Source organism: Ahaetulla prasina, chromosome 15, assembly GCF_028640845.1.
Source record: "Ahaetulla prasina isolate Xishuangbanna chromosome 15, ASM2864084v1, whole genome shotgun sequence".
NCBI lineage: Eukaryota > Metazoa > Chordata > Lepidosauria > Squamata > Colubridae > Ahaetulla > Ahaetulla prasina.
In genome coordinates this window covers 10,232,977-10,256,701 of record NC_080553.1, presented here as the reverse complement: position 1 = coordinate 10,256,701, position 23,725 = coordinate 10,232,977, and the positions used below count along the sequence as shown (strand labels likewise).

The 23,725-nt window shown below is 44.5% G+C and overlaps 1 protein-coding gene across 2 annotated transcripts in view; it reads right to left on the bottom strand.

Moving 5' to 3' along the window:
* Positions 1–2,478: 2,478 nt before the first annotated feature.
* The window catches only part of LOC131185686 (protein HIRA), a 47,585-nt gene continuing 26,338 nt past the window's right edge, over positions 2,479–23,725 (bottom strand). The window contains exons 13-25 of one of the 2 annotated variants that reach the window (XM_058158449.1): positions 22,945–23,030; positions 21,435–21,629; positions 20,524–20,694; positions 17,642–17,834; positions 13,978–14,079; positions 12,392–12,540; positions 10,567–10,728; positions 10,378–10,436; positions 9,994–10,099; positions 8,450–8,572; positions 6,214–6,377; positions 4,818–4,906; positions 2,484–3,947 (exon numbers count right to left, since the gene is read on the bottom strand). In XM_058158449.1, the coding sequence (XP_058014432.1) occupies positions 3,831–3,947; positions 4,818–4,906; positions 6,214–6,377; positions 8,450–8,572; positions 9,994–10,099; positions 10,378–10,436; positions 10,567–10,728; positions 12,392–12,540; positions 13,978–14,079; positions 17,642–17,834; positions 20,524–20,694; positions 21,435–21,629; positions 22,945–23,030 (1,716 nt within the window). In that variant the 3' untranslated portion in view covers positions 2,484–3,830. Of the gene's footprint in view, positions 3,948–4,817; positions 4,907–6,213; positions 6,378–8,449; positions 8,573–9,993; positions 10,100–10,377; positions 10,437–10,566; positions 10,729–12,391; positions 12,541–13,977; positions 14,080–17,641; positions 17,835–20,523; positions 20,695–21,434; positions 21,630–22,944; positions 23,031–23,725 lie in introns of both variants that reach the window. The other variant, XM_058158450.1, reaches the window with a different exon arrangement.

Below are 23,725 nucleotides of genomic sequence, written 5' to 3'. Positions count from 1 at the left end.
TCAGCAATTCCTTCCGTGTGACGTCTTAGTGTTTTCTTCCTGGCCCCATAATTTTATTGTTTCTTCTTTCTTCACTTCAATTTAAACTATAACCATTTTTCCACAAATACATTATTATCATTTTCTTACATCATTATCCATTGTTTATCTATACCTTTTTTCTAACCAATGGTTAAATTTACCCCATATCTTAAAATATTCTGAATCCTCTCTTTCTTTCATCCTCAAAGTTAATCTCTTCATTTCTGCACAATCGAAAACTTTTCTAATAATTTCTCCTTCCAGGGGTATTTTCTCTCTCTCTCCAAATTTGCGCAAAAACCAATTCTTGCTGCTGTAATTACATGTATAATCAAATAAATAATTTTCTTTTATTTTCTCTGGTAGGATCCCCAATAAAAACAACTCCGGTTTTAAATCAATATGTTATTGGGTCATTTCTTCTAACCAACCCTTTATTTTCTCCCAATAGTTTTTGGCTTCCGGACATGTCCACCACATATGATAATAAGATCCTGGTAATTGACATTTCCAACATTTAGCTGATTTATCTTTAAACATTTTTGCCAGTTTCTCAGGTGGCATATGCCATCATCACTGGAGGTTTTTAAGAGAGTGGACGGCCACTTGTTTGAAATGGTACAGGGCCCACTGCTTGAGCAGTGGGTTGGACTAGAAAACCTCCAAGGTCCCTTCCAGCTCTATTTTGATTGATTGAAGGACTCTACACTAAATTGAGAAGTTAAGGCATCTGCTCAACCACTTCATTTATTGTTGCTGAAAATAATGCAGGCATGTACAAATTCATAAGCTTAACTACCGGTAAGAGTAGCTTCCTACTTTGTTCCACGCTCATTCTATAGGCCAGGGGTCTCCAACCTTGGTCCCTTTAAGACTTGTGGACTTCAACTCCCAGAGTCCCTCAGCCAGCAAAGCTGGCTGAGGAACTCTGGGAGTTGAAGTCCACAAGTCTTAAAGGGACCAAGGTTGGAGACCCCTGCTATAGGCAGAAAGGGAGGCAATGCCACTCTTCAAAAAGCATTTATTTTTTCCAATAATAAATATGGATCTCTCTCTCTCTTCAGTTCACCTCCGAGATTCAGCTGTAAAACCAGTACGTGGAAGGTGACCGATAGAAAAATGTTTGTCAAGAGTTCAGGGCCAGATTTTTCTAAATCATCAAATATATCAGCTGTTCTTTCTTCAGGTAGTTAATAATGGCTGGATCACAAACCACACTCAGGTTGTGAGATTTAAGGTTCAGGGTGTGTTTGCATAAAACGAGATGCTGCCAATTCCACAAAACTAAGCCAAGATAGACAGTTTCTTTTCCTTGAATGCAAGAACCTAGCATTTTTAAAACCAGAGATCCGAAATATAGGGTCTCTGCTGCAGAGTTCCACTTGTCCAATTTTGACTTCATTCCCTACCAGCTATCAGCTTTTCCTAGTCTGGAAAATATTCCACCAAGCAATCTATATGCATCCACCTACACCCATGGAGAATTTTATAAGCCAGCACAGCAATACATTACTTGTCCTATTTTGGAAGATCTAATCATGACGGATTCTCCATCACTTAACTCTGTTGCATTTCCATCCTTGAAACAATTCAAGATATATTATGCATTCCATGGCTGAGTGAGAACTGTGTTCTGAATCTCTCCAGTCTTAATCTGGAAGCAGAGTCCTCATCCCGATAAACCCCTTTTGTTTAATTTACAAGGAATTCCTCTCCAGCAAAGTCTTTTTTCTCCCACAGTCTTTCAAGATAGTTCACAATGACCGACCTTTATCAGGTTTGGAGAGTGCCCAGGCTGAGATCTTTCAGACTCCATACTGTAACCAACAATACTTGGCAAGAATGCAGGAACTGATCTTCGCCCAAATGAACTAATTGTCTCCTGCAAACTCCCCTCCCCTTTCACTCCTCTTTAGTCCCTATGGGAGGTTGCCATTCACCGTCCACCTGTGGCTTTACTCCTGAGTCGACCCTTGTTCCTTAGCTGTTCCCTTCTCCTGGCAGCTCTGCGCATACCCACACTAGGAACAGGATCCAGTTCTTCTTCTGCCTTACTGATGTTTGACTCCGAAGGCAGTTGACAACTGTCAAGATGGCCCTGGCCTCCTCTCTGCCTCCGACACAGAGCCCTCGTCAGATCCTTCCCCAGACTCCAGGACTGGCCCATGTTCCACCCCAATCTCCTCTCTGTCCGAATCTGCTGCCAGATCCGCTGGCTGCTGGCGGCCCACAATAACTATAATATACTTAAACTTTGAATATCTTTCCTTGAAATGTTTAGATAAGCTTTAAAACAAGATGCATCTGCCCCATCCTTTTCTTTTTTTTTCCATCTGTCAAATCTGATCCACCCCTCTGAAACAACATTGCGTGGCTTTTTAGAAGAATCCCTCCTAAAAAACTAAGTTTGAAAATCCTGTCTGGAAATCCCCAACTAGTATTCCTTGGAAATGATAAAAAAAAAGAGAAGACATCTTTATTACAGGACAGAATACGCAGTTGCAAATGGAAGGGGTGGGGGGTTAGAGACTTAAAACCAGCAAGATTATACAGTACATATAACGCTCTGGAGACCATCAGACATGTAACATCAGGAAGGCTGTTTATATGAGTGTTGCTTCATTATGTCATAGGTCAGGGGTCTGCAAACTTGGCTCTTTGAAGACTTGTGGACTTCAACTCCCAGAGTTCCTCAGCCAGCTTTGTCTTCAAAGAGCCAAGTTTGCAGACCCCTGTCATAAGTCATTCATTGCTGTAATCTGATATTATCTCCCTTGCTTTGTAAACGGCTTTGGACCAGTGCCACACAAGGATCCATGGCCCAGAATAAATAAAACCGATTATTTGAAGGCCGAGTTCCAGATTTGTTTTTACAAGTGGAGGCCCGTACAGTTTAATGCTACCACAAGCAGCACAAAAACATTCACGTTGGTTCTGAAATCAATGCAATGTTCATTTATTAATTGTACTTACAAAAAAAAAAAAAATTTGCCCTCCCTCCCCAAATCCCTTTTCCTTTTTTTTTAGCTATCCCTTCCCGTTTTGCCAATACCTTTTACAAATAGTTAAAAAAAGAAAAGAAAGACATTTATTTTGGTACAATTGTTCAGCAACGTAGCTGTCATAATTAATGAAGTTACGTTTTGATACGACAAGAGGACATGGGGGGGAGGGGGGGACGGGACGGGGGAAATTATTGGCCAAATAAAATTCTCATATTACAAGTTAGCAAATTCTAGTATAAAAATAGTCCGTGGTGATCAAAACAGCCCCTCGTTTCTAATTGTGATCCGCAATTAAAGAGTGTTTTTTGTTTTTTTGTGTGGGCTGCATAATTCTGTAGGAATTTTTAGGGTTTCCTGTTTTGGGCGGCTCCTCCTTTTATCTCCCCAATACATAAATCCTCAGTTAAAGAACCCCAAAATGAGGGCTTTGTATGACATTCAGTTTAGCTTCTTGTAATGTGCTTTTTTTCCCAAAGGATATTCAAAAGGCTCACTAAAAACGTGTCTCTTTGATAACTGGTACATCAGATCTGGAAATCTCAACTTCAGATCTGCGAGGCTCAACTTCCAGGAGAGAACCAAGAAACACATCCTTTCGCTTCCCCCAGATGTTCACACTTCCCTCTTGCAATCTTCTTTTTAAAAACGGCAACATTTTAGCTTGTTAAAAGACCCCAGGCCTGGCTCCTGCCCCCCGCGTTTTTCAGGAGTGTTAGCTTCTGCCAACGGACCTTCTATTCCTTCTTCTTCTTCTTCTTCTTCTTCCCTGGTCTCCTATAGGCTGGAGAAAGATCTCGGAGGACGCTACTTGTCTTTCAAAATGTCCAGCTGCTCCTGGTATTCCGTAAAAAGTCGCTGGAAACGAAGGTTCTGCCCGATGACGGGCAACAGTTCCTTCAGCAGGTCCCTTTTCCGTAAGCCCTGCACAAAACACACACACAAATAAGCATGTCATGGAAATCAAAGTCAGTGGCGGGGTCTCCTGCTTGGGCGGGGGGTTGGACTAGATGACCTACAAGGTCCCTTCCAACTCTATTAATCTGAATCTATCTAAGTAGGGTGGACACAGCGCTGAGCTGTTTCCCCGTCACTTGTCTGCATGGAAACACCTCATTTCTATAGAAAGAGGCTCGGGAAGTGCAGTGGTGAGAGTGCGGTACTGCAGGCTGCTACTGCCGACTGCTGGCTGCCTGCAATTTGGCAGTTCAAATCTCACCAGGTTCCAGGTCGACTCAGCCTTCCGTCCTTCCAAGGTGGGTTAAAATGAGGACCTAGATTGTCGGGGACAGTAGGCTGACTCTGTAAACCGCTTAGAGAGGACTATGAAGCACTGTGAAGAGGTATATATAAGTGCTATTGCTATTGCTCTTCCTTCCCTTCCTTCCTCCCTCCCTCCCAAGGTGTGCAGTGGTTAGAGTGCAGTATGGCAGACTAACTCTGCCCACTGTCAGCCATTCGATCTTAACTGACTCAAAGTTGACTTTAGCCTTCCATCCTTCTGAGGTGGGTAAAATGAGGACCCAGATTGTTGGGGGCAATAAGTTGACTTTGTATATAATATACAAATGGATGAAGACTATTGCTTGACATAGTGTAAGCCGCCCTGAGTCTTCGGAGAAGGGCGGGATATAAATGCAAAAAATAAATAAATCTGTAAGGCTGGAAAAGTGAGCAAGATGGGGGTGGGTGGGGTGGGAATTCAGGCTGATGCAGCTGAGTTAGGGAGGGAAGGAGGGAAATGTAATTTTATGGGCTCCCCCACCAAAAAAAATAATAATAATCAATGCTTACCACGACCGTTGATTCCCACTGACTTCCAGAGGAAGAGTGGACAGGACCTAACAAATCCTTGCATAATTCCCTCAAGCGATATTCAAAGCCTGAGGAAGACAGTAAACAAGAAGATGACTCAGCAATACTTTCTCCAGCTAATTCAGAGACAATAGGCACCTGGGATGAAATCCCCAAAACGTCCGGAGCACCATTTGAATATCATCGGCATTGACAGAATCCCCATCGGTCAATTGCAAAAAAACTCAATAGGTGGGTAAAAATGTCAAATCCAGTCCAAGCAGCCAGCTGACTGTGCAAGAAAACCATAATTGTAATCCCCAAAGATCTGGAACATTGTTTGAACACCATCGGCATTGACAAGATCCCCGTCAGTCAATTGCAAAAGGCAGCTTGACTTGCAACAGCGATGTAACCTCTAATACCCTCAAGCAATAACATTTGCTTATCCCAGGGCCTTAGGAAAGACTCAAAAGGAGGGCAAAAATGCCAAATCCAGTCTAAACATCTGGATGACTGTGTGACAAACCATAATGCTGGCATTGACAACATCGCCATCGGTCAATTGCAGAAGGCAACTTGACTTGGAACAGCTCGCATCCTGCGATGATACCTTTGATATTATTAAAAACGTCTGCCTATCCCAGGTCCTTAGAAGGACTCGATGCTTAAATAAAGATGCCAAATACAGTTGGAACATCTCTGTATAAACCATAATAATAAGACTCCCAAAGCAACTAGAGCACAACTGGAACACCACTGGCATTGACCGCAACCCCATCAGTCAATTGCAAAAGGCAGCTTTGCTCAGAACAGCTGACATCCTGCGACAAGACTGCTGTGGTCTGTCAGCAGCCTATGGAGCTGACAACGGAGTCGGACAGCAATGAGGCTGAGGTGAAGTGAGGTGCGGACTCCAGAGCCTCCAGAGACTGATAGTAGTGAGACAGAAGAACAGGAGGAGCCTGTTCCTAATGGACGCATGAGAAGAGCTGCCAGAAGGCAAGAACAGCTCAAGAGAGAGGACAACTCAGGAGTAGGGCCAAGAGATGATTGGCCCCTCCCATAAGGCTTAAATCAGACCAGCACCAGCTTTGCTGGAAAACAACGTTGGTAGCTGCGTCTTCTGCTTCATCTTCTGCTTCGTCTACTTCTTTGTTTTTGTGGCTTCTGGACATGGGCTTTTGGCAGTTTGCCTAATTGGACCAAGGTTTGTAAGATAACTGAGGAATTTGTGTTGGGAGGCATTTGTTTTACTTTGAGTTGAACGACGCTGGGAATGAAGTAATTCCCAGCTGTTCGAATAAAGTTTGTTTTTCCACGGTCTGAGTTTCTTACTACCTACTTGGGCCTGGTGCACAACAAACACCGTCGAAGAAGCACCATCCCTCCTTACCTTCCTTAACCAGGTACCGTGCGTAAATAAGCAGCCAGTGACGATATTCATGACTTGACTGTAAAGCCAAAGCAGAGGCCACCTGGTTCTCCAAGTACGCTGTAGTGGTTTCTTGCTGCACCAAATGAGGCATGGAGAACAATTTGGCTGCCTGCCGCCCAGAGCTGTGGGAAAGGAACAAAGAGGAGGCAGGTTTTAGGAGCGGAGAATGGAATGAAGGGCAGGAGATGACAATCAGGCTGAGCCCACGGGAAAGGGACAAACGCGTCATACGTCACGAGTCCCTGCGCACCCACGAGAGATCCAACACCAGCCCACCTTGAATGCCTTTCTTATCTCCCGCTCATTTCCCTTGACCGTTAGTTGGCCAGATTCTGGTAGAGAGCTTAAGTTTGCAATAAATCTTTATAAAGGTAGTCCTGGACTTACGAACACAATTCAGCCCAGAATTGCTGTGGCTGTGAAACCTTTTGTTATGTGAGTTTTGCCACGTTTTACGACTTTTCTTTCCACTGTTGTTAAGTGTATCGTAGCAATTGTGAAGTTAGTAACATGGTTGTTATATGAGCCTGGCTCCCCCATTGATTTTGCTCGTTCAGAAGGTCGCAAAGGGGCATCCCATGTCCTCAGGACACGGCAACCGTCATAAATAGGAAATTAGTTGCCAAGCATTTGAATTTGGATCATGATCAGAGGGATGCTGCAATGTCGTTAAGTGTGAAAAACAGTCATTTTTCAATGCCGTTGTAACTTTGAACGGTCACTAAATGAACTGTTGTAAGTAGAGGACTAGCTGTACTCATTTGAGCTGCCTGAATATCCTGATTTCCCTGGCGCTTGACAGGAAGCTACCATATTTTTCGGAGTATAAGACGCACCTTTTCCCCCCAAAGAGGGTGAAATTCTGGGTGCGTCTTATACTCTGAATGTAGCCCCATCCAGCTTCTCAAACGAAGGTTTCAGAGGCTGAAAAAAGCATCAGAAATGGAGCTTCAGAAAAAAAGCCCCAAACGGAGCTTCAGAAAAGAAGCCCCCAAACAGAGCTTCAGAGGCTTTTTTTCTGAAGCTGTTTTGGAGGTTTTCAGAGGCAGAAAAAAGTTTTTTCTGAAACAGAGTTTCAGAGGCAAAAAAAAAAAAGCAAGGCACAGAGCTCACAACCAAAGAAACCTCCCCAAAAACTAAGGTGCGTCTTATACTCCGAAAAATATGGTATATAGGAGCTTTTGGGGGATTGATTTATTTAGTGTATGGCAAATACATGGACTTATAGTAGTTCAAATGTTAACGTCCAGTCTACCCAGCCATTCAAGGACAGCCATTGGGTGGGTGTAAGCTCTTGATGGACATTTGGATACAATGTGGGGGATAATTTGTCGAGGAGCACCACAGTCACACTGAGGGGTAGTGTTGTGGTCTGCCAGCAGCCTGCAGAGCTGGCAACAGTGTCAGACAGCAACGAGGCTGAGGTGTGAGGCCAAGGCCATCGGGGAGTGAGGTGCGGACTCCAGAGCCTCCAGAGACTGATAGTAGTGAGGCAGAGGAACAGGAGAACCCTGTTCCTAATGCACGCATGAGAAGAGCTGCCAGAAGGCAAGAGCAGCTCAAGCAAAAAGGACAACTTGGGAGTAAGGCCAAGAGAGGATTGGCCCCTCCCATAAGGCTTAAAAGACCAGCAACGGCGTTTGAGCTTTGCCGGAAAACGACGTTGGTAGCTTCGTCTTCTGCTTCGTCTACGTCTTGCCTTTATTTTTGTGACTTGTGAATGTTTGCCAAGAAAGGCCTTTGGCAGTTTGCCTAATTGGACCAAGGTTTGCGATAGAACTGAGGATTTTTTGTTGGGAGGAATTTGTTTTAATTTGAGTTGAACGACGCTGGGAATGAAGTAATTCTCAGCTGTTCGAATGAAGTTTGTTTGTTTTTTCATGGACTGAGTTTCCTACTACCTACTTGGGCGTGAGTCACAACAGGTAGAGAGACAAGACCCCACTTAAACAATGAGTTCTGGCAGACACCATGTTGAGTAAGGATCCTGTTCAGAGTTGACCGATGCTGATGAGGAAGGTCAAAACCTGGCACCTTTTGGGGGGGGGGCGGGAAATCTGCAAAGTTCCAATAGGGGCAGCATTCAGAATTCCAAACAGGGGTCCCCAAGGTTTTGGGTGACCAAGAGTTGGCCTGTTTTGGTGGCCCGAGGGCTACGGACAAGAGAGGTAGAGCGAGACGGACAAGGTCGTACTTAGACATTCGTCCTTGTATGATGGCTAGAGGTCCCGAACACAGCATGGCCTCCTGGGATGGTAGGCTGCTCCTGAAGTCTGCACACTGTGCCAACGTTTCCTGCTTGTCAGAGACAAGGTTCCTGAAAAGGCAGAACAGGTTACAGTTTTTTATTTTGGCTTTGTTATTGTTTTGTACGCTAATCGGCTTTGCTGGAAAGGTTAAGAAATGTGCCTTTTTCTTTTTAGATTTTTTTTAATCCCATCTTTAAGATGGTGAACGTACCTAATACTCCTTCTTCCTTCTAGTTGCCCCACAACAACAACCCTGTAAGGCGGGCTGGGCTGGAGAGACAGGGACTGGCCCAAGGTCACCTAGCCAGCTTTCATGCCTTAAAACCAGATTAGAATTCCCAGTCTCCTAATGATTGGCCGAAAGTTCCCCAGCTGACTTTGATGGCTAAGGCTGGACTAGAACTCCCAGGTGATTGGTCCAAAGTCACCCAACCAGCTTTCATGGGCCCGTTTCCAGCCTCCAGAACATGTTACAGTTATCCAAGTGGGGGGGAAGGACAGACCTTCTCGTAAAAGTAAACAGGTGCAAGGTGGGAGTTTAACCAAAGGTGAGGCTGCTGGGGGTTCGAGAGACCCTCTAGCTAAGATTCTGTGCAGTTCGGAGAACCCCCCAAATCCCACTCCTGGCTGGCCCATTTTGGGTGCAAGGAAGTGCTGGGCATGTGCGGGGACTCGAGGAGGGCAAAAATCAGGCCTACTGGAAGTTCCAGAGGGCCTCCGCAGCCTGGGGAGGCTGTTTTCGCCCTCCAGGAGGCTCAAGAAAAACCCCCGGAGCCCAGGGAGAGCAGAAACGCACCTCCCCCCGCCATGGTGCAGGAGGCTGACTAGGCCACGCCCACCCTGGCCATGCCCACCCAGCAACCGGGCAGAGAACCCCTTGCTAAAATTTTTGAAGCCCACCCCATTTCATTTCTCATCCAGCCGAGTAGACGTGCAAAGCCAACCGTCCGCTTAAAACAACAGGTTGGTCAACTGTAAAACAGATTCCCAATTTTTTTAAAAATATATATATATATATATATATATATATATATATATATATATATATATATATATATATATATATATATATATATATATATATATGTATATATTAAAAATTGTATTCTTGTAATTGACAACAAGCCCAAGGGAACTGTAGGACAAGGAGCAGCAGAACCTGAGGACGCAGTCAAGAGAGGCATTAGCCTAGAATCCCCACGTAGCCACAATTGGTTTACAGTCCAACTCCCCTTGAATTCTGTCAACCCTTCTCTAATTCCGAGCTGGTGCTAACCGTGAGTTGAGCATAGGCACGAGTAGCAATAAATCCGTTTAACCGGAAGCTCACGGTCTTTCGTGCAGGACAGGAATGGAGCAAAATAAAACCTCCGCCTTATTGCGTCATATTAACTTTATACAGTTTGTCCCGGAAACATGAACGGCGGATCAATCCTGCTTAGCTTCTTAAAAGAATCACCTCCCCTGTACCTTCCACCACGGGGCTCACCAAGAAGACAGAGAAGGATTAAAGCAATATGCTCTTCCGTCCGACATATTCATCACTGGGATGCCATGCTGAGTCAGCAAGATCTGAGAGACGGTGGTTTCACTTCCTGCGAAGGTCAAACATAGCCGTCAGTTTTCTTGGCGGCACAAACACGGGACGGGTCTTGTCAACTGACGGGCGGAGGACAGGTAGTCCTTGACTTACAACTATTCATTTTAGTGACCGTTTGAAGTTACAGTGGCACTGGGGGGGGAAAAAAGCGACTCGCATGCGGTCCTCGCACTTACAACCGTCGGTCACGTGATTATTGCCACCAATTACAAAACGAACGGACTACCTTTAAAGAGAGTTTAGATGGCCCTAGGTGGACTTGAGTGTCATTACCTGCTAAAATGGTTTGTAGGGACTCGTCTTTCACCACCACTGACTGCTTCCGCACGTTCCTAAAAGGGGAAACGATGTGGGGGGAGAAAAAAAAGGGCCATTCAAGTTCCAAGTGACGCGTCTTTGCAAAGGAAGATGTGAAAATGCGATTGAGGGAGGGGGAGAGAGAGAGAGAAGTTTGCTGCTTACCAGACAGAGAGGGTCGCAGCCGTTGTGAGCGCCATGATGTAAAACCCTGTACAGTGCAACGTGGAGATGGGGGAATGGAGAACGATGGGAGGGAGAAGGCGACGGCCACACGCCGAAAACACAGAGAGGGTCCGCTTTTCACAGGCCACGCTCACCACTTCGCTGGAGGGAAAAGCACAAGAGAAATAGTCATTTTGGTATTTTGGACTAGTGGTGAAGGCATCCGGCTAGAAAGAGGGAAACATGAGAAGAGAAGAGAAGAGAAGAGAAGAGAAGAGAAGAGAAGAGAAGAGAAGAGAAGAGAAGAGAAGAGAAGAGAAGAGAAGAGAAGAGAAGAGAAGAGAATATTGGAATGAAGAATAGAGTAGAGTAGAGTAGAGTAGAATAGAATTTTTTCTTGGCCAAGTGTGATTGGACACACAAGGAATTTGTCTTGGTGCATATGCTCTCAGTGTACATAAAAGAAAAGAAAAGAAAAGAAAAGGAGAGAGGAGAGGAGAGGAGAGGAGAGGAGAGGAGAGGAGAAGAGAAGAGAAGAGAAGAGAAGAGAAGAGAAGAGAAGAGAAGAGAAGAGAAGAGAAGAAAAAGAAAAAGAAGAGAAAAGAGTGAGTGAGTTCTAGTTCCACCTTAGGTGTAAAAGCCAGCTGAAGGACTTTTAAAGAATCATTCAGAGACATGAGTTCTAGTCCAACCTTAGTCATGAAAGTCAGCTGGGGAACTTACAGCCAATCATTAGGAGACTGGGAGTTCTAATCCCGCCTTAAGGCATGAAAGCTGGGTGGGTGACTTTGGACCAATCACCAGGAGACTGGGAGTTCTAATCCCGCCTTAAGGCATGAAAGTCAGCTGGGGAACTTTTGGCCAATCATTAGGAGACTGGGAGTTCTAATCCCGCTTTAAGACAAGAAAGTTGGCTGGGTGACTTTGGATCAATCACCAAGAGACTGGGAGTTCTAGTCCAGCCTTAGCCATGAAAGTCAGCTGGGGAACTTTCGGCCAATCATTAGGAGACTGGGAGTTCTAATCGGGTTTTAAGGCATGAAAGCTGGCTAGTTGATTAGCATACAAAACAATAACAAAACCAAAATAAAAAAATAAACATCCAGGTTAACCAGGCATATAAACAAATACAACCAGCTTCAAAAGAATCCAGGATAGGAAAACCATGCAAGGATGATTCTGGATCATTGGCTTACAGAGGTGAGCGAGAAAGGCTTAAAATGCAGATAGTTGACCCAAAATATTAGATTCTGTGTGAGTTGGTCATTCAGGGAGTTTCAGCCCAGTAGAAAGCAGAGGTGGTTTCAGCCGGTTCGATCCGGTTCAGCCGAACCGGTAGCGGAGATCATGGGTTGGCCTGTCCACCCGCCCTGGCTCCACGTTGTGCTATTTAGGCACGTTTTTGAGGCCGGGCACATGCGCGTAAGACGTGCGAGTGACAGAGCAGAGGTGGTTTCAGCCGGTTCGATCCGGTTCACTCGAACCGGTAGCGGAGATCACCGGTGGGCCTGCCCACCCGCCCCAGCTCCAAGTTGTACTATTTAGGCACGTTTTCGAGGCCAGGCATATGTGCGGAAGGCGCGCAAATGAGAAAAACGCATGCGCAAAAGGCCGGGCGCAGGCACGGACAGTGCGCACGTACGCTAAGCAAGTGCGCGTGTGGCAAACCGGTGGTAAAGGTAAGTGAAACCCACCCGTGATACAGAGGCATCACATTGGGAAACGTCACTTTTTAATCCGATGCACCAACTTTTGAGACTGGGCACCTGAGCATTCTCTCTTTATTGAGCACCTCCTCAGACACCCCCCCCACCACCAAACTTACCAGCTTCCCGCCGCAGAGAGAATTCGGCTGGTGAGCACCGTTTCCCACTCTTTCCCTTCTCGGTTGCACTTCAGTCTGCTAAGTTTGGCTCCTCCCACGGTCGTGATCTCGTTTTCCACTTCAATATACATGGAGGGATCGGAGCTCACCTGCGAGAGAGATTCCTTTTCAACCCTAAGCAATCCCAGTTGAAGCCAGCAGAGAAACATGGAGGTTTGGGAAGAACCTGATAGGATGTGTAATTAACAGGGCAGCTGCTTGTCTAGTCCTCTCTGATAAACAGATCGATAGGAGAGAGATAGAAATAGAGCTAGATAAGCTGAAATAGGTATAGATAGATAAGATAGTTAAGATAGATAGATAGATAGATAGATAGATAGATAGATAGATAGATAGATAGATAGATAGATAGATAGATAGATGATATAGATAAGATAGATACATGATAGATAGATGATAGATAGATAGATGAGAGAGAAATGGAAAGAGATAGAAATAGAGATAGAGAGATGATAGATAATAAACAGAAAGAGATCATGATAGATAGATAGATAGATAGATAGATAGATAGATAGATAGATAGATAGATAGATAGATAGATGATATAGATAAGATAGATACATGATAGATAGATAGATAGATAGATAGATAGATAGATAGATAGATGAGAGAGAGAGAAATGGAAAGAGAAATAGAGATAGAGAGATGATAGATAGATAATAGATAAACAAAGAGATCATGATAGATAGATAGATAGATAGATAGATAGATAGATAGATAGATAGATAGATAGATAGATAGATAGAGGTAGATAAGATAGATGATTGAAAGATAGATAGATGGATAGATAGATAGATATAGATAGATAGATAGATGAGAGAGAGATAAATGAAAATAGAGATAGATAGAAATAGAGGTAGGTAGATAGATGGATGAGATAAATGGAAATAGAGACAGACAGACAGATAGGACAGGCAGGCTGAAACAGATAGATAGATAAGTAGAGCGACAGAGATTAGAGAGTCAGTCTCTCAGTCTATCTATCTGTCTGTCTGTCTGTCTGTCTATGACAGAGACAAACAGACAGAGAAATTCTTGGAGGAGTGGGAAAGTGTTAGCAAAAGAGAAACAGAGAAGGAATGTGCGTCACTGAGGCCAACGTGAAATCTCCAGTGCTCAGTAAGCTTCATCAAAATTTCTTAACCAATATGTTTCTTTCCATTAGGACAATAATTCTTTTTTTAAAGATAGTAACAGCAGACGGGTGGGGAAATAAACTGAGGTTTGCTAATTAGGATTCCGACACCCATTTAACGAGGCATCAGTACGACGGTATCATTTTCTCCCTCTTTTTGGGAATATGTACAAATATAAATATCAGGGCATCCATTTGTCTGTAGGGCTCCTTCCCATTATTTACTGGACGGAATTCCTCCAGTGTGCATTTTTAAATAAATAAAAACTGCAGTGAGCCTGAGTTATTGGGTTTTTTGGGGGGGTGGGTGGGGGGCTGCGTTCGATTCCACGTTAGACAGATAAGAAAAATGGCAGGATAAAAATAATGAATACTATAATCTACCTCTTACCTGCAATGCGAACGATTTCTGCAGAACTGGGTTCGGCAATTTAAGCGCTAACGGTGTACTATGACAAGCACCATCTTTCTCAGTTGCTAATATAGCCGGAGACTAGGAGACAAAACAAAACAAATGTTTAAGATGCCCGTCTCAATTCCACTCTGGCACGAATTCTATCAATTCGTTAGATTTTGTGATTGAGATGGTCTTCAAAACAATTCTTCAGGGTGAATCTCAGCTAGTTTTGAAGCAGGATAATTGGGCTGAAGTAGCGAGCGTGTTTGATGAAAAACATCTTGGGAGATCTTTTAGTCTTAGTGGACAACCAATTAAGTATGCGCTCCATGGCATGGGACCGGGATATCTACGGGACTGCCTGCTGCCACCAGTTACCTCCCATCGACCAGTGCGCTCTCACAGGGAGGGCCTCCTTAGGGTGCCGTCGGCCAACCAATGTCAGCTGGCGGCCCCCAGGGGAAGAGCGTTCTCTGTGGGGGCTCCGGCCCTGTGGAATGATCTACCTGTGGGACTACGTCTTCTCCCTGATCTTCGGACCTTTAAGCAAGAGCTCAAAACCTTCTTCTTTCACCTAATGATAATTTTTAATTTGAGGGTTTTTAGTGGGGTTTTTAAGGGGTTTAATTTATTTAGTAACTTTTACTCAGTAATTTTAATATTCAGCTTATTGAATCAGATTTTTTTTTTTAATTCAAAAAGTTTTACAAAAAATTTTTTCCTCCCCTTTCCCCCCAACCCCCCTCCCTTCACAAACCCCCTCTCCTCCTGACTTCCCGGAACAACCACAAGGTATAGTTAAAAATAAAACAAACATATGCTAAAAAAAATTTCCCCCAAAACTATTATACCAATTTTCCCTCTCTAGCTCTGACTTCCTCCTTACATAACCAAAATCCTTCAAAAACATTAACAATAAACAGTAATAAAATATATAAGTCAATAGAACAAATTAATCCTAAAGTATTTAAAACCAGCTAAAGCATAAAAATCCAATCCAATTCAGAGAATATCTCCCTTATAGCTTCTATAACCATATAATTTCCCCCCCAAGTCTTTCTTACATAAGATCTTTCGAGAATATTCTATTTAAAATTCAGTACAACACATTATAAAATTTCAATACAGGAAATTACAATATCTATTCAACTTTAGTCCTTCCTCGTCAAAATCCAGTATAAATCCAAATATCTAGTCTTTTATGATAGATATAAAACATATAATCAACCCATTTCTTCCAGATCTTCCTCACGTATTGTCTTAAAGATTTTTAATGGAATATTGTATTTAAAATTTTTTTGATATCTATGTTTTATTTATGCTGTTTATTTATGTTTATCCCTGAGTCCTCGGAGAAGGGCGGTATAAAAATATGAAAAATAAATAAATAAATAAATAAATAAATAAATAAATAAATAAATAAATAAATATGAGGCAGCAGTGTGCAGCGGCAGCCAAAAAAGCCAATGCAATCCTAAATTGAATTAACAGAGGGATACGATCAAGATCAAGTGAGGTATTAATACCATTCTATAAAGCCTGAGTAAGACCACACCTAGAATACTGCAACGTTTTGGTCACCACACTATAAAAAAGATGTTGAAATTCTAGAAAGAGCGAAGAGGAGAGCAACCAGGATGATTAGGGGACTGGAGACTAAAACCTACGATGAACGGTTGCATGGCTAGTCTAGTGAAGAGAAGGACCAGGGGAGACATGATAGCAGTCTTCCAATATTTGAGGGGCTGCCACAGAGAGGAGGGGGGGGGTTCAAGCTATTTTCCAAAGCACCCGAAGGCCAGACAAGGAATAATGGATGGAAACTGACCAAGGAGACATTCAATCTAGAAATAAGGAGAAATTTTCTGACAGTGAGAACAATCAACCGATGGAACAGAAGTTGCCTTCGGAAGTTGTGGGAGCTTCATCACTGGAGGCTTTCAAGTCTCCATCTGTCAGAAATGATGTAGGCTTTCCTGCTTGGGTGAGTTGGACTAGATGACCTACAAGGTCCCTTCCAACTCTGTTCATCTGTTAAAAATCAGTTCTTGGAAGAGTGGGATTGATTAAATCAAGCAGATATACAGAGATCACCGATTGTTCTCAATAGCAATAGCAAATGCTAGCAATAGCACTTAATATGCCGCTTCTCAGTGCTTTACAGCACTCTTTGAGTAGTTTACAATGCCAGCAGGTTGTCCGCAACAATATGGGTCCTCATTTTACCGACCTCGGAAAGATGGAAGGCTGAGTCAACCTTGAGCCTCATCAGGATCGAATTCTAGGCTTTGGTATTCCAGAATTTGCCTGCAATATTGCATTCGAAATCACTGCGGCATCAGGCACCGGTAAACCAACAGAAGAGAATTATTGGCAGCTCAGGGTTGAACTATGGTGCTCTCTGAGCTTGGTTGTTTTCTGGCAAATGTCTCATTACCCAACTAGGCAACATCATCAGCGTACCACTCTGCAATAAACCATGACAATTGGCTTAATGTGCTTGCATAGCTAGATTTAAGAAGATGGAGTTTTGGTTTCTAAAATGGAAAACAAAGGATCTATGATTGTGCATCAAAGAGAAATGGCTACTGCTGTTCTGACCTAGGCTCCCTTAAAAAGCAAGAAGCAGAGTCTTGGTCCCAGCAAAACCCCTTTTATTTTCATGACTGTGAATTCCTTTCATTCAGTCAACAAGGCCTGTCCAAACAGTTTTTCAAAGGAATATTTATCAACACAGACCTTATCTCGCTTGGAAGGCTGCCAGGTAACTAGTTTCCAAACGCAGTACAAGGCAAAACTTGGCACAGAGTGTCTCAGAGTCACGGAATTAATGAATTTATTTTATTATTTATTTATTTTATTATTTAGATTTTTATACCGCCCTTCTCCCGAAGGACTCAGGGCGGTGCACAGCCAAATTAAAACAGTACAATATACAAATTAAAAAGACAATTAAAATACATATTCAATAAATGGCCGAAAATTAAAACCGTCGGATTAAACCCATAATAAAATACCCCTATTAAAATTGTTAAAATCCAAAAATTTAAAATTTAAAAATTAAGCCAGTCCCGCTTGGATAAATAAGTGTGTTTTCAATTCACGGCGAAAGGTCTGAAGGTCAGGTAATTGGCGCAAACCAAGGGGAAGTTCGTTCCAGAGGGTAGGTGCTCCAACAGAGAAGGCCCTTCCCCTGGGGGCCACCAACTGACATTGCTTGGCGGACGGCACCCTGAGAAGACCCTCTCTGTGTGAGCGTATGGGTCGGTGGGAGGCATGGGGTAACAGCAGGTGGTCCCGTAAGTACCCGGGACTTTTGTTTCCTGCAAAAGCCCCCTCCCCGTTCACTCCTCTTTTGTTTCCTATGGGAGGGGCCAATCACCTCCAAGGTGTGGCTTTACTCCTGAGTTGACCCTGCTGGCTGAGTTGTTCTTGTCTTCTGGCAGCTCTGCGCATGCGCACACTGGAACGGGCTCCAGCTGTTCCTCTGCCTCATTGCTGTCTAACTCCCTCTCTGCCTCTGACGCAGAGCCCTCGTCCAAGCTTTCTCCACCTCCCCAGGACTGGCCCATGTTCTTCCCCAACCTCCTCATTGTCTGACTCTGCTGCCAGCTCTGCTGGCCGCCGGTGGGCCCCAACAACCACCTTTTTTGCTTACCTGAACGGTTAAAGTGACAGGCATGAGCCGGGAGTCTTTCCGAGGTCTTCCTTTCTTCTTCTTTTCAACGTCAAGGTCCAACTTCCGCTTGGAGAGCGACAAGGGTTTGATGGCCAGCTTCTCTTCACTATCGCTGCTACTTTCTAGGAGATCCCTGGGCTTGTTTTCCCGAACAGAGTTCTGCTCCTTCAACCTGCAGAAAAAAGGGAGAAAAAAACACCACAGTGTGACCCAGTCATTAAGAAATCCAGCTTAAGCTTAAAAAATGGAAGGCTCTGAGTTCTAGTCCTCCCCCCACTTAAGCATGAAAGCTTGGCTGGGTTTTGTGACTTCGGGCCGCTCGCTCTCAGCCCAATGCACCTTACGGAGTTGTGCCGGAGAAAAGAGGAGGAAGCAGATACCCCTGCGGTCTTGAGTTATTTCTAAAAATTATAAAGGTGAGATACAAATAAGGGCCTCTGGTGGCTCAGACTGGTAAGACAGTCTGTTATTAACAGCAGCTGCTTGCAATTACTGCAGGTTCAAGCCCCACCAGGCCCAAGGTTGACTCAGCCTTCCATCCTTTATAAGGTAGGTAAAATGAGGACCCAGATTGTTGGGGGCAATAAGTTGACTTTGTATATAATATACAAATGAATGAAGACTATTGCTTGACATAGTGTAAGCCGCCCTGAGTCTTTGGAGAAGGGCGGGATATAAATGCAAATAAAATAAAAAAAAGTAAGTAAATAAATTAGGGTTCCAGGTCTAGATTGTAAACAGGAGTAGGCTCATGGGGGTTTGGCCAATCCTCTAGCCAAGGATTGCCGGGGTTTGGCGAACCCACAAATGCCACCCCTGGATGGCCACGCTCCCCCCCTCCCAGGAGTCTCCAAGTAGCCCGTTCATCATTCCAGGTAAGTGCAGGGGCCGCACGGAGGAGTCTGGGAGGGCGAAAAATGGGCCTCCTGGAAGTTCCTGAAGTCCAGAAATGGGCCTGTTTCTGGACTCCAGAGGGTCTCCGGATCCCGGCCGAAGTGGTTTTTGCCCTCCCAGAGGGTGAGAAACACCCTCAAATGTGGTGCAGGCAGCCAACTAGGCCATGCCCACCCTGGCCACGCCCACCCTGCAAAGGGGCAGCAAACCCGTTGCTAAAGGATCTGAAGCCATGGTGGCTCAGGCTGTAAGAAGCCTATTAAAACACAGCAGCCTGCAATTACTGCAGGTTCAAGCCCCACCAGGCCCAAGGTTGACTCAGCCTTCCATCCTTTATAAGGTAGGTAAAATGAGGACCCAGATTGTTGGGGGGGCAATAAGTTGACTTTGTAAATATACAAATAGAATGAGACTATTGCCTTACACACTGTAAGCCGCCCTGAATCTTCGGAGAAGGGCGGGATATAAATGTAAATAAATTAAAAAAAAAAAGCCCACCTGATTGTAAATATTTGGCTGACCACTAGATGGCACCAAAGAATGAGTTTCTGGGTCTCTTTGCTGCCATCAAGTGGTCAAAATTGGCAACACTCTATCAAATCCTATTCCTGTCAAGAGTGGCGTTCCTCAAGGCAGCGTTCTTGGACCAATGCTCTTCATACTATATATAAATAATCTCTGTGACCATATCTCAAGTTATTGTGTTCTCTTTGCTGACGATGTCAAACTATTTAACACCACCAACAATACAGCTACCCTTCAAAAAGACCTTGGTCTAAAACTTGGCAACTCCAAATCTCAACCAGCAAATGCTCAGTCTTACATATTGGAAAAAAGAACCAAAATACTAAGTACAAGCTTAATGGACATTACCTTACTGATGACCCCCACCCTGTTAAAGACCTTGGAGTTTTCATATCAAATGATCTAAGTGCCAAAGCCCACTGTAACTACATCGCAAAAAAGGCTCTAAGAGTTGTAAACCTAATTTTGCGTAGCTTCTTTTCCAAAAACTCTACACTACTAACCAGAGCATACAAAACATTTGCTAGACCTATTCTTGAATACAGCTCACCTGTCTGGAACCCATACCACATTTCTGACATCAACACAATTGAACGTGTCCAGAAATATTTTACAAGAAGAGTTCTCCGCTCCTTTAAAAACACCTTATACCACCAGACTTGAAATCCTGGGTTTAGAAAACTTAGAACTCCGCCGACTCCGACAAGACCTGTGCTTAACTCATAGAATCATCTATTGCAATGTCCTTCCTGCTGAAGACTACTTCAGCTTCAATCACAATAATACAAGAGCAAACAATAGATTTAAACTTAATGTTAACCGCGTCAATCTTGATTGCAGAAAATATGACTTCTGCAACAGAATTATTAACACTTGGAAAACACTACCTGACTCTGTGGTCTCTTCTCAAAATCCCAAAAGCTTTAACCAAAAACTGTCTACTATTGACCTCACCCGATTCCTAAGAGGACTATAAGGGGCGTGCATAAGAGCACAAAAGTGCCTACCGTTCCTGTCCTATTGTTTCCTTTCATTATATCAAATTAATATAGTTATTGCATACTTTTTCTCATATATATGCTTATATGATATGTACATATTTTATGTTGATGCTTGTGTATATTGTTGTGACAAAATTAAAAAAAAAATCTAGTGCAGGGGTCTCCAACCTTGGTCCCTTTAAGACTTGTGGACTTCAACTCCCAGAAAGCTTTGCTGGCTGAAGGACTCTGGGAGTTGAAGTCCACAAGTCTTAAAGGGACCAAGGTTGGAGACCCCTGATCTAGTGGACGTTTAAATTTGTAAAGCGCATACCGTATCTTCCCTTAAATGCAGCTCTCTTTGGACTGTAGCTCTCAGAAAAATAAGGGGCAGCTAGCTGGGTGCTTTCTCCTTTGCTTAAAAAAAAAAAGGCGTCCAACTGAAACGGTTCGGCATCTCACCTGTCCAAGGTAACCTGATTGGTGTGCGAGACGGGGGACGTCCCTGAGGTGGGTTTGGATCGCTCCGTAAACCGAGAATCGAAAGCCTTCATGGGCTCAATCTTAGAAGAGGTGGGCAGCACCGAGGACGAAGCGGCGGGGAGAGCAGCTGATGTCGAGGTAGCGTTCAGACTGGGAAAAGAAGAAAGCAAAAACGTATTTGAAGCGCCCTCCCCACGTATCCGGCAGGGCTCCGCTCTGCTCACAATTTGGCAAGAAATAAAAACCGTGAACCGCTGCGGTTCCTCTCCCCCGACCCCACTGAACTTAGGGGCAAGGGCCACACGCACTCAACCCCAAGGGCCATCACTTTCTGAAGCAGCGTTTCCCCACTTGTGACAGCTTGGAAGATGCGTGGACTTCCAACTCCCAGAATTCCCCAGCCAGAATATCTGGGAGTTGGAAATCCACATACCTGTAAGCTGCCAAGCTTGAGAAAACACCGAAGTAGCCAGGACTGGGACAAATCCAGATCAGACCAAGTGGATGGGCTCTCTTCGCATCTATTCCAGTTAAAAAATTGGGGACACCTGTGAGAGGCACCTGGGCAAGCCACCTCCGAGTCCTTTGGAAACGTAACCTGACCTAACGGTGGAATTTCCGCTTGCGTGTCTAAGTTCTAGTAGCAAGCAAGCCAAGAAGAACGGGGCAACTTGCTGCGGCCAACTCACTACTGCCTACTCGCCGTGGCCATTTAGCCCTGTCCAATTGGCCACGGGCTCGCTGTGGAACAATTCCACTGAATTATTTAAAATCATTTTAAGGATATACGGGACTTCCTCCTCGCTAAGCCAACCCACGCTGCAGTGAACGGGTACTTAAGTTTCTCGCCCCCCCCCACACACACGAAGGGCTTTCGTTTCGATGCTCACCCATCCTTGTTGGCTACATCTTCCGCCGATTTAGCGGCCGCTGCCATGGGCTCTAAGGCAGGCTTAACGGTGCCCGGGGAGTTGGCCGCGTTGTAATCTAACGCTATGAGCTGATTGGTCTGGGAAGCTGACATCATGGACCCGGCTAAAGACCCCGAGAGTGGGATGCTGTTAAAGAGGGCTGTCGAAAAATCCCTGTGGGAAAAAGAAAGGCGGTCAGGGGAAATCGGGGCATATTATCCCCGCCGGACCATCATCTCCTTTTTTTTTTAACGACCCCATAATCCCTGGCGGGGTGGAGTCTGGGCAACTGAATGGAGCTAGCGGACTGTTTTCCTGGTCAGATGCCCTTCCTGCTTGCCAATGCGGAGTTTTGTTCAGCAGATATATATTCTCATCATGCCCAGAGAGAGAAAAATCAGGAAATTTCTTTCAGATTTTTCTAGCTGGCCCCTTGGAGCCTCCTTGGGGATAGATGGGAAAGCAAGGAGGCTTAAGCCTATCATCATCATCTTCATTTAACGACCTCATAATCCCTCACGGGGTGGAGGCCGGGCAACTGAATGGAGCTAGCAGAATGTTTTACTAGCTGGATGCCCTTCCTGTTGCCAATGCGGAGTTTTGTTCAGCAGATATAGTCTCAGTGCGCGCAGAGAGAGAAATACCTGCCTCTACCTAGGATCGAACTCACAGCCTCCTGATTGTGAGGCGAGAGTTCCACTGCTAGGCCTCTGCGCCAATCATTATCCCCACCAGACCGATCAGGACAACCTGATTCTATATAACTGAAACAGGACCGTGGTCTACAATTCACAAGCCTTTGTTTAGCGACTTTTCTGACAGAAAACAGTGACTTTATGACCCGTCCTCACACTAACAACGGTAGCAGTGTCCTCGGGTCACATGATCAAAATTTAAATATTTGGAAACCAAACGGCCATTTATGACAGTTGAAGAATCCCAGGATGATGTGATGGCTACTAGCGACCTTCCCAACTGGCTTCTGACGAGTAAAATTCATGGGGGAAAAGCCGGATTCGCTTAATGACAGTGTTAAAGGATGATTCGGTGAACAAGGGTGGCAGGTTTACTTAACAAAAGCACGGCTCACTGCTCACGGCTGTGACTGCGGCGACCTGCCTAATGACGGGTGGGAGGAAAAAGAGACTACAATTGGGCACAATTCATTGAATGACAGTTGCTTAGCAACAGAGCCTCCAGTCCCAATTCTGGCCATAAACCGGGGACTATTTGTATGGGCTGAAATCTGAGATTTTTTTTTAAAAAAATGAGAGGTCATATTGGGATACATCTCGTTCATTCTTTGCGGTCCTAGCTGGATGGGGAGGGCGGAGGTGCTTTTGAAAGTTTGGTTTGGTCTGGCCTGCTTCTTCCTAGGGCTGAGAGAGGTGGGGGGGAGCTTTGCAAGATGGGGACATTTTTTGTCCACCACTACCCTTTGGTTTCTTTCGAAACAAAATAAGAGTCCAAAATATTTTGAAAACAGTACCCTGTGTCCAACTGAGCTATGCAGAGCGGTGTGATCCTTCGCCGACCATCAGCCGTCCTGGTCTCGACTTGTTTCTTTAAAAGGTTCTGCCAGGAAGAAATTAGGATTGTTAGGATTTTGGGTTTTTGTAGTCCCAACACAGTTTGTCCAAGATCCAGCCTCCCAGGATCGCTTGCTCAGGTTGGCGGCCGTATGAACGGGAGGGATAAAGAAACATTAGATAAATCGATATGTAAAAATATTTTTATGTTGATATGAAAGCCCCCTATTTTCCTTTTAGTCTTTGTTTTTTGTTTTGCATTTTTACTCCCAATGATGTCTTCAAAGGCAGTTAATCAAGAAATCTGCTTTTAAAGGCAGTTGACTGGCTCAACCTTGTGTTCTCTAGACACGAAGGAAGGAAGGAAGGAAGGAAGGAAGGAAGGAAGGAAGGAAGGAAGGAAGGAAGGAAGGAAGGAATACCTGTAAAGAGAAAATTAAAGAAAAGACAGTGGAAGGGGGATAGGAAGAGGGAGGGAGGGAAGAAGTGAGGGCAGGAAGAAGATATAGCTGTAAAGAGAGGAGGAAAGAGAAGACAGAGAGGAAGGGAGATAGGAAGAGGAATAGAAAGGGAGGGAGAGTGGAAGATATACCTGTAAAGAGAGAAGGAAAGAGATGACAGAGAGGAAGGGAGGGAAGAAGGAAGATATATCTGCAAAGAGAGAAGAAAAGAGAAGACAGAGAGGAAGGGAGATAGGAAGAGGAATAGAAAGGGAGGGAGAGTGGAAGATATACCTGTAAA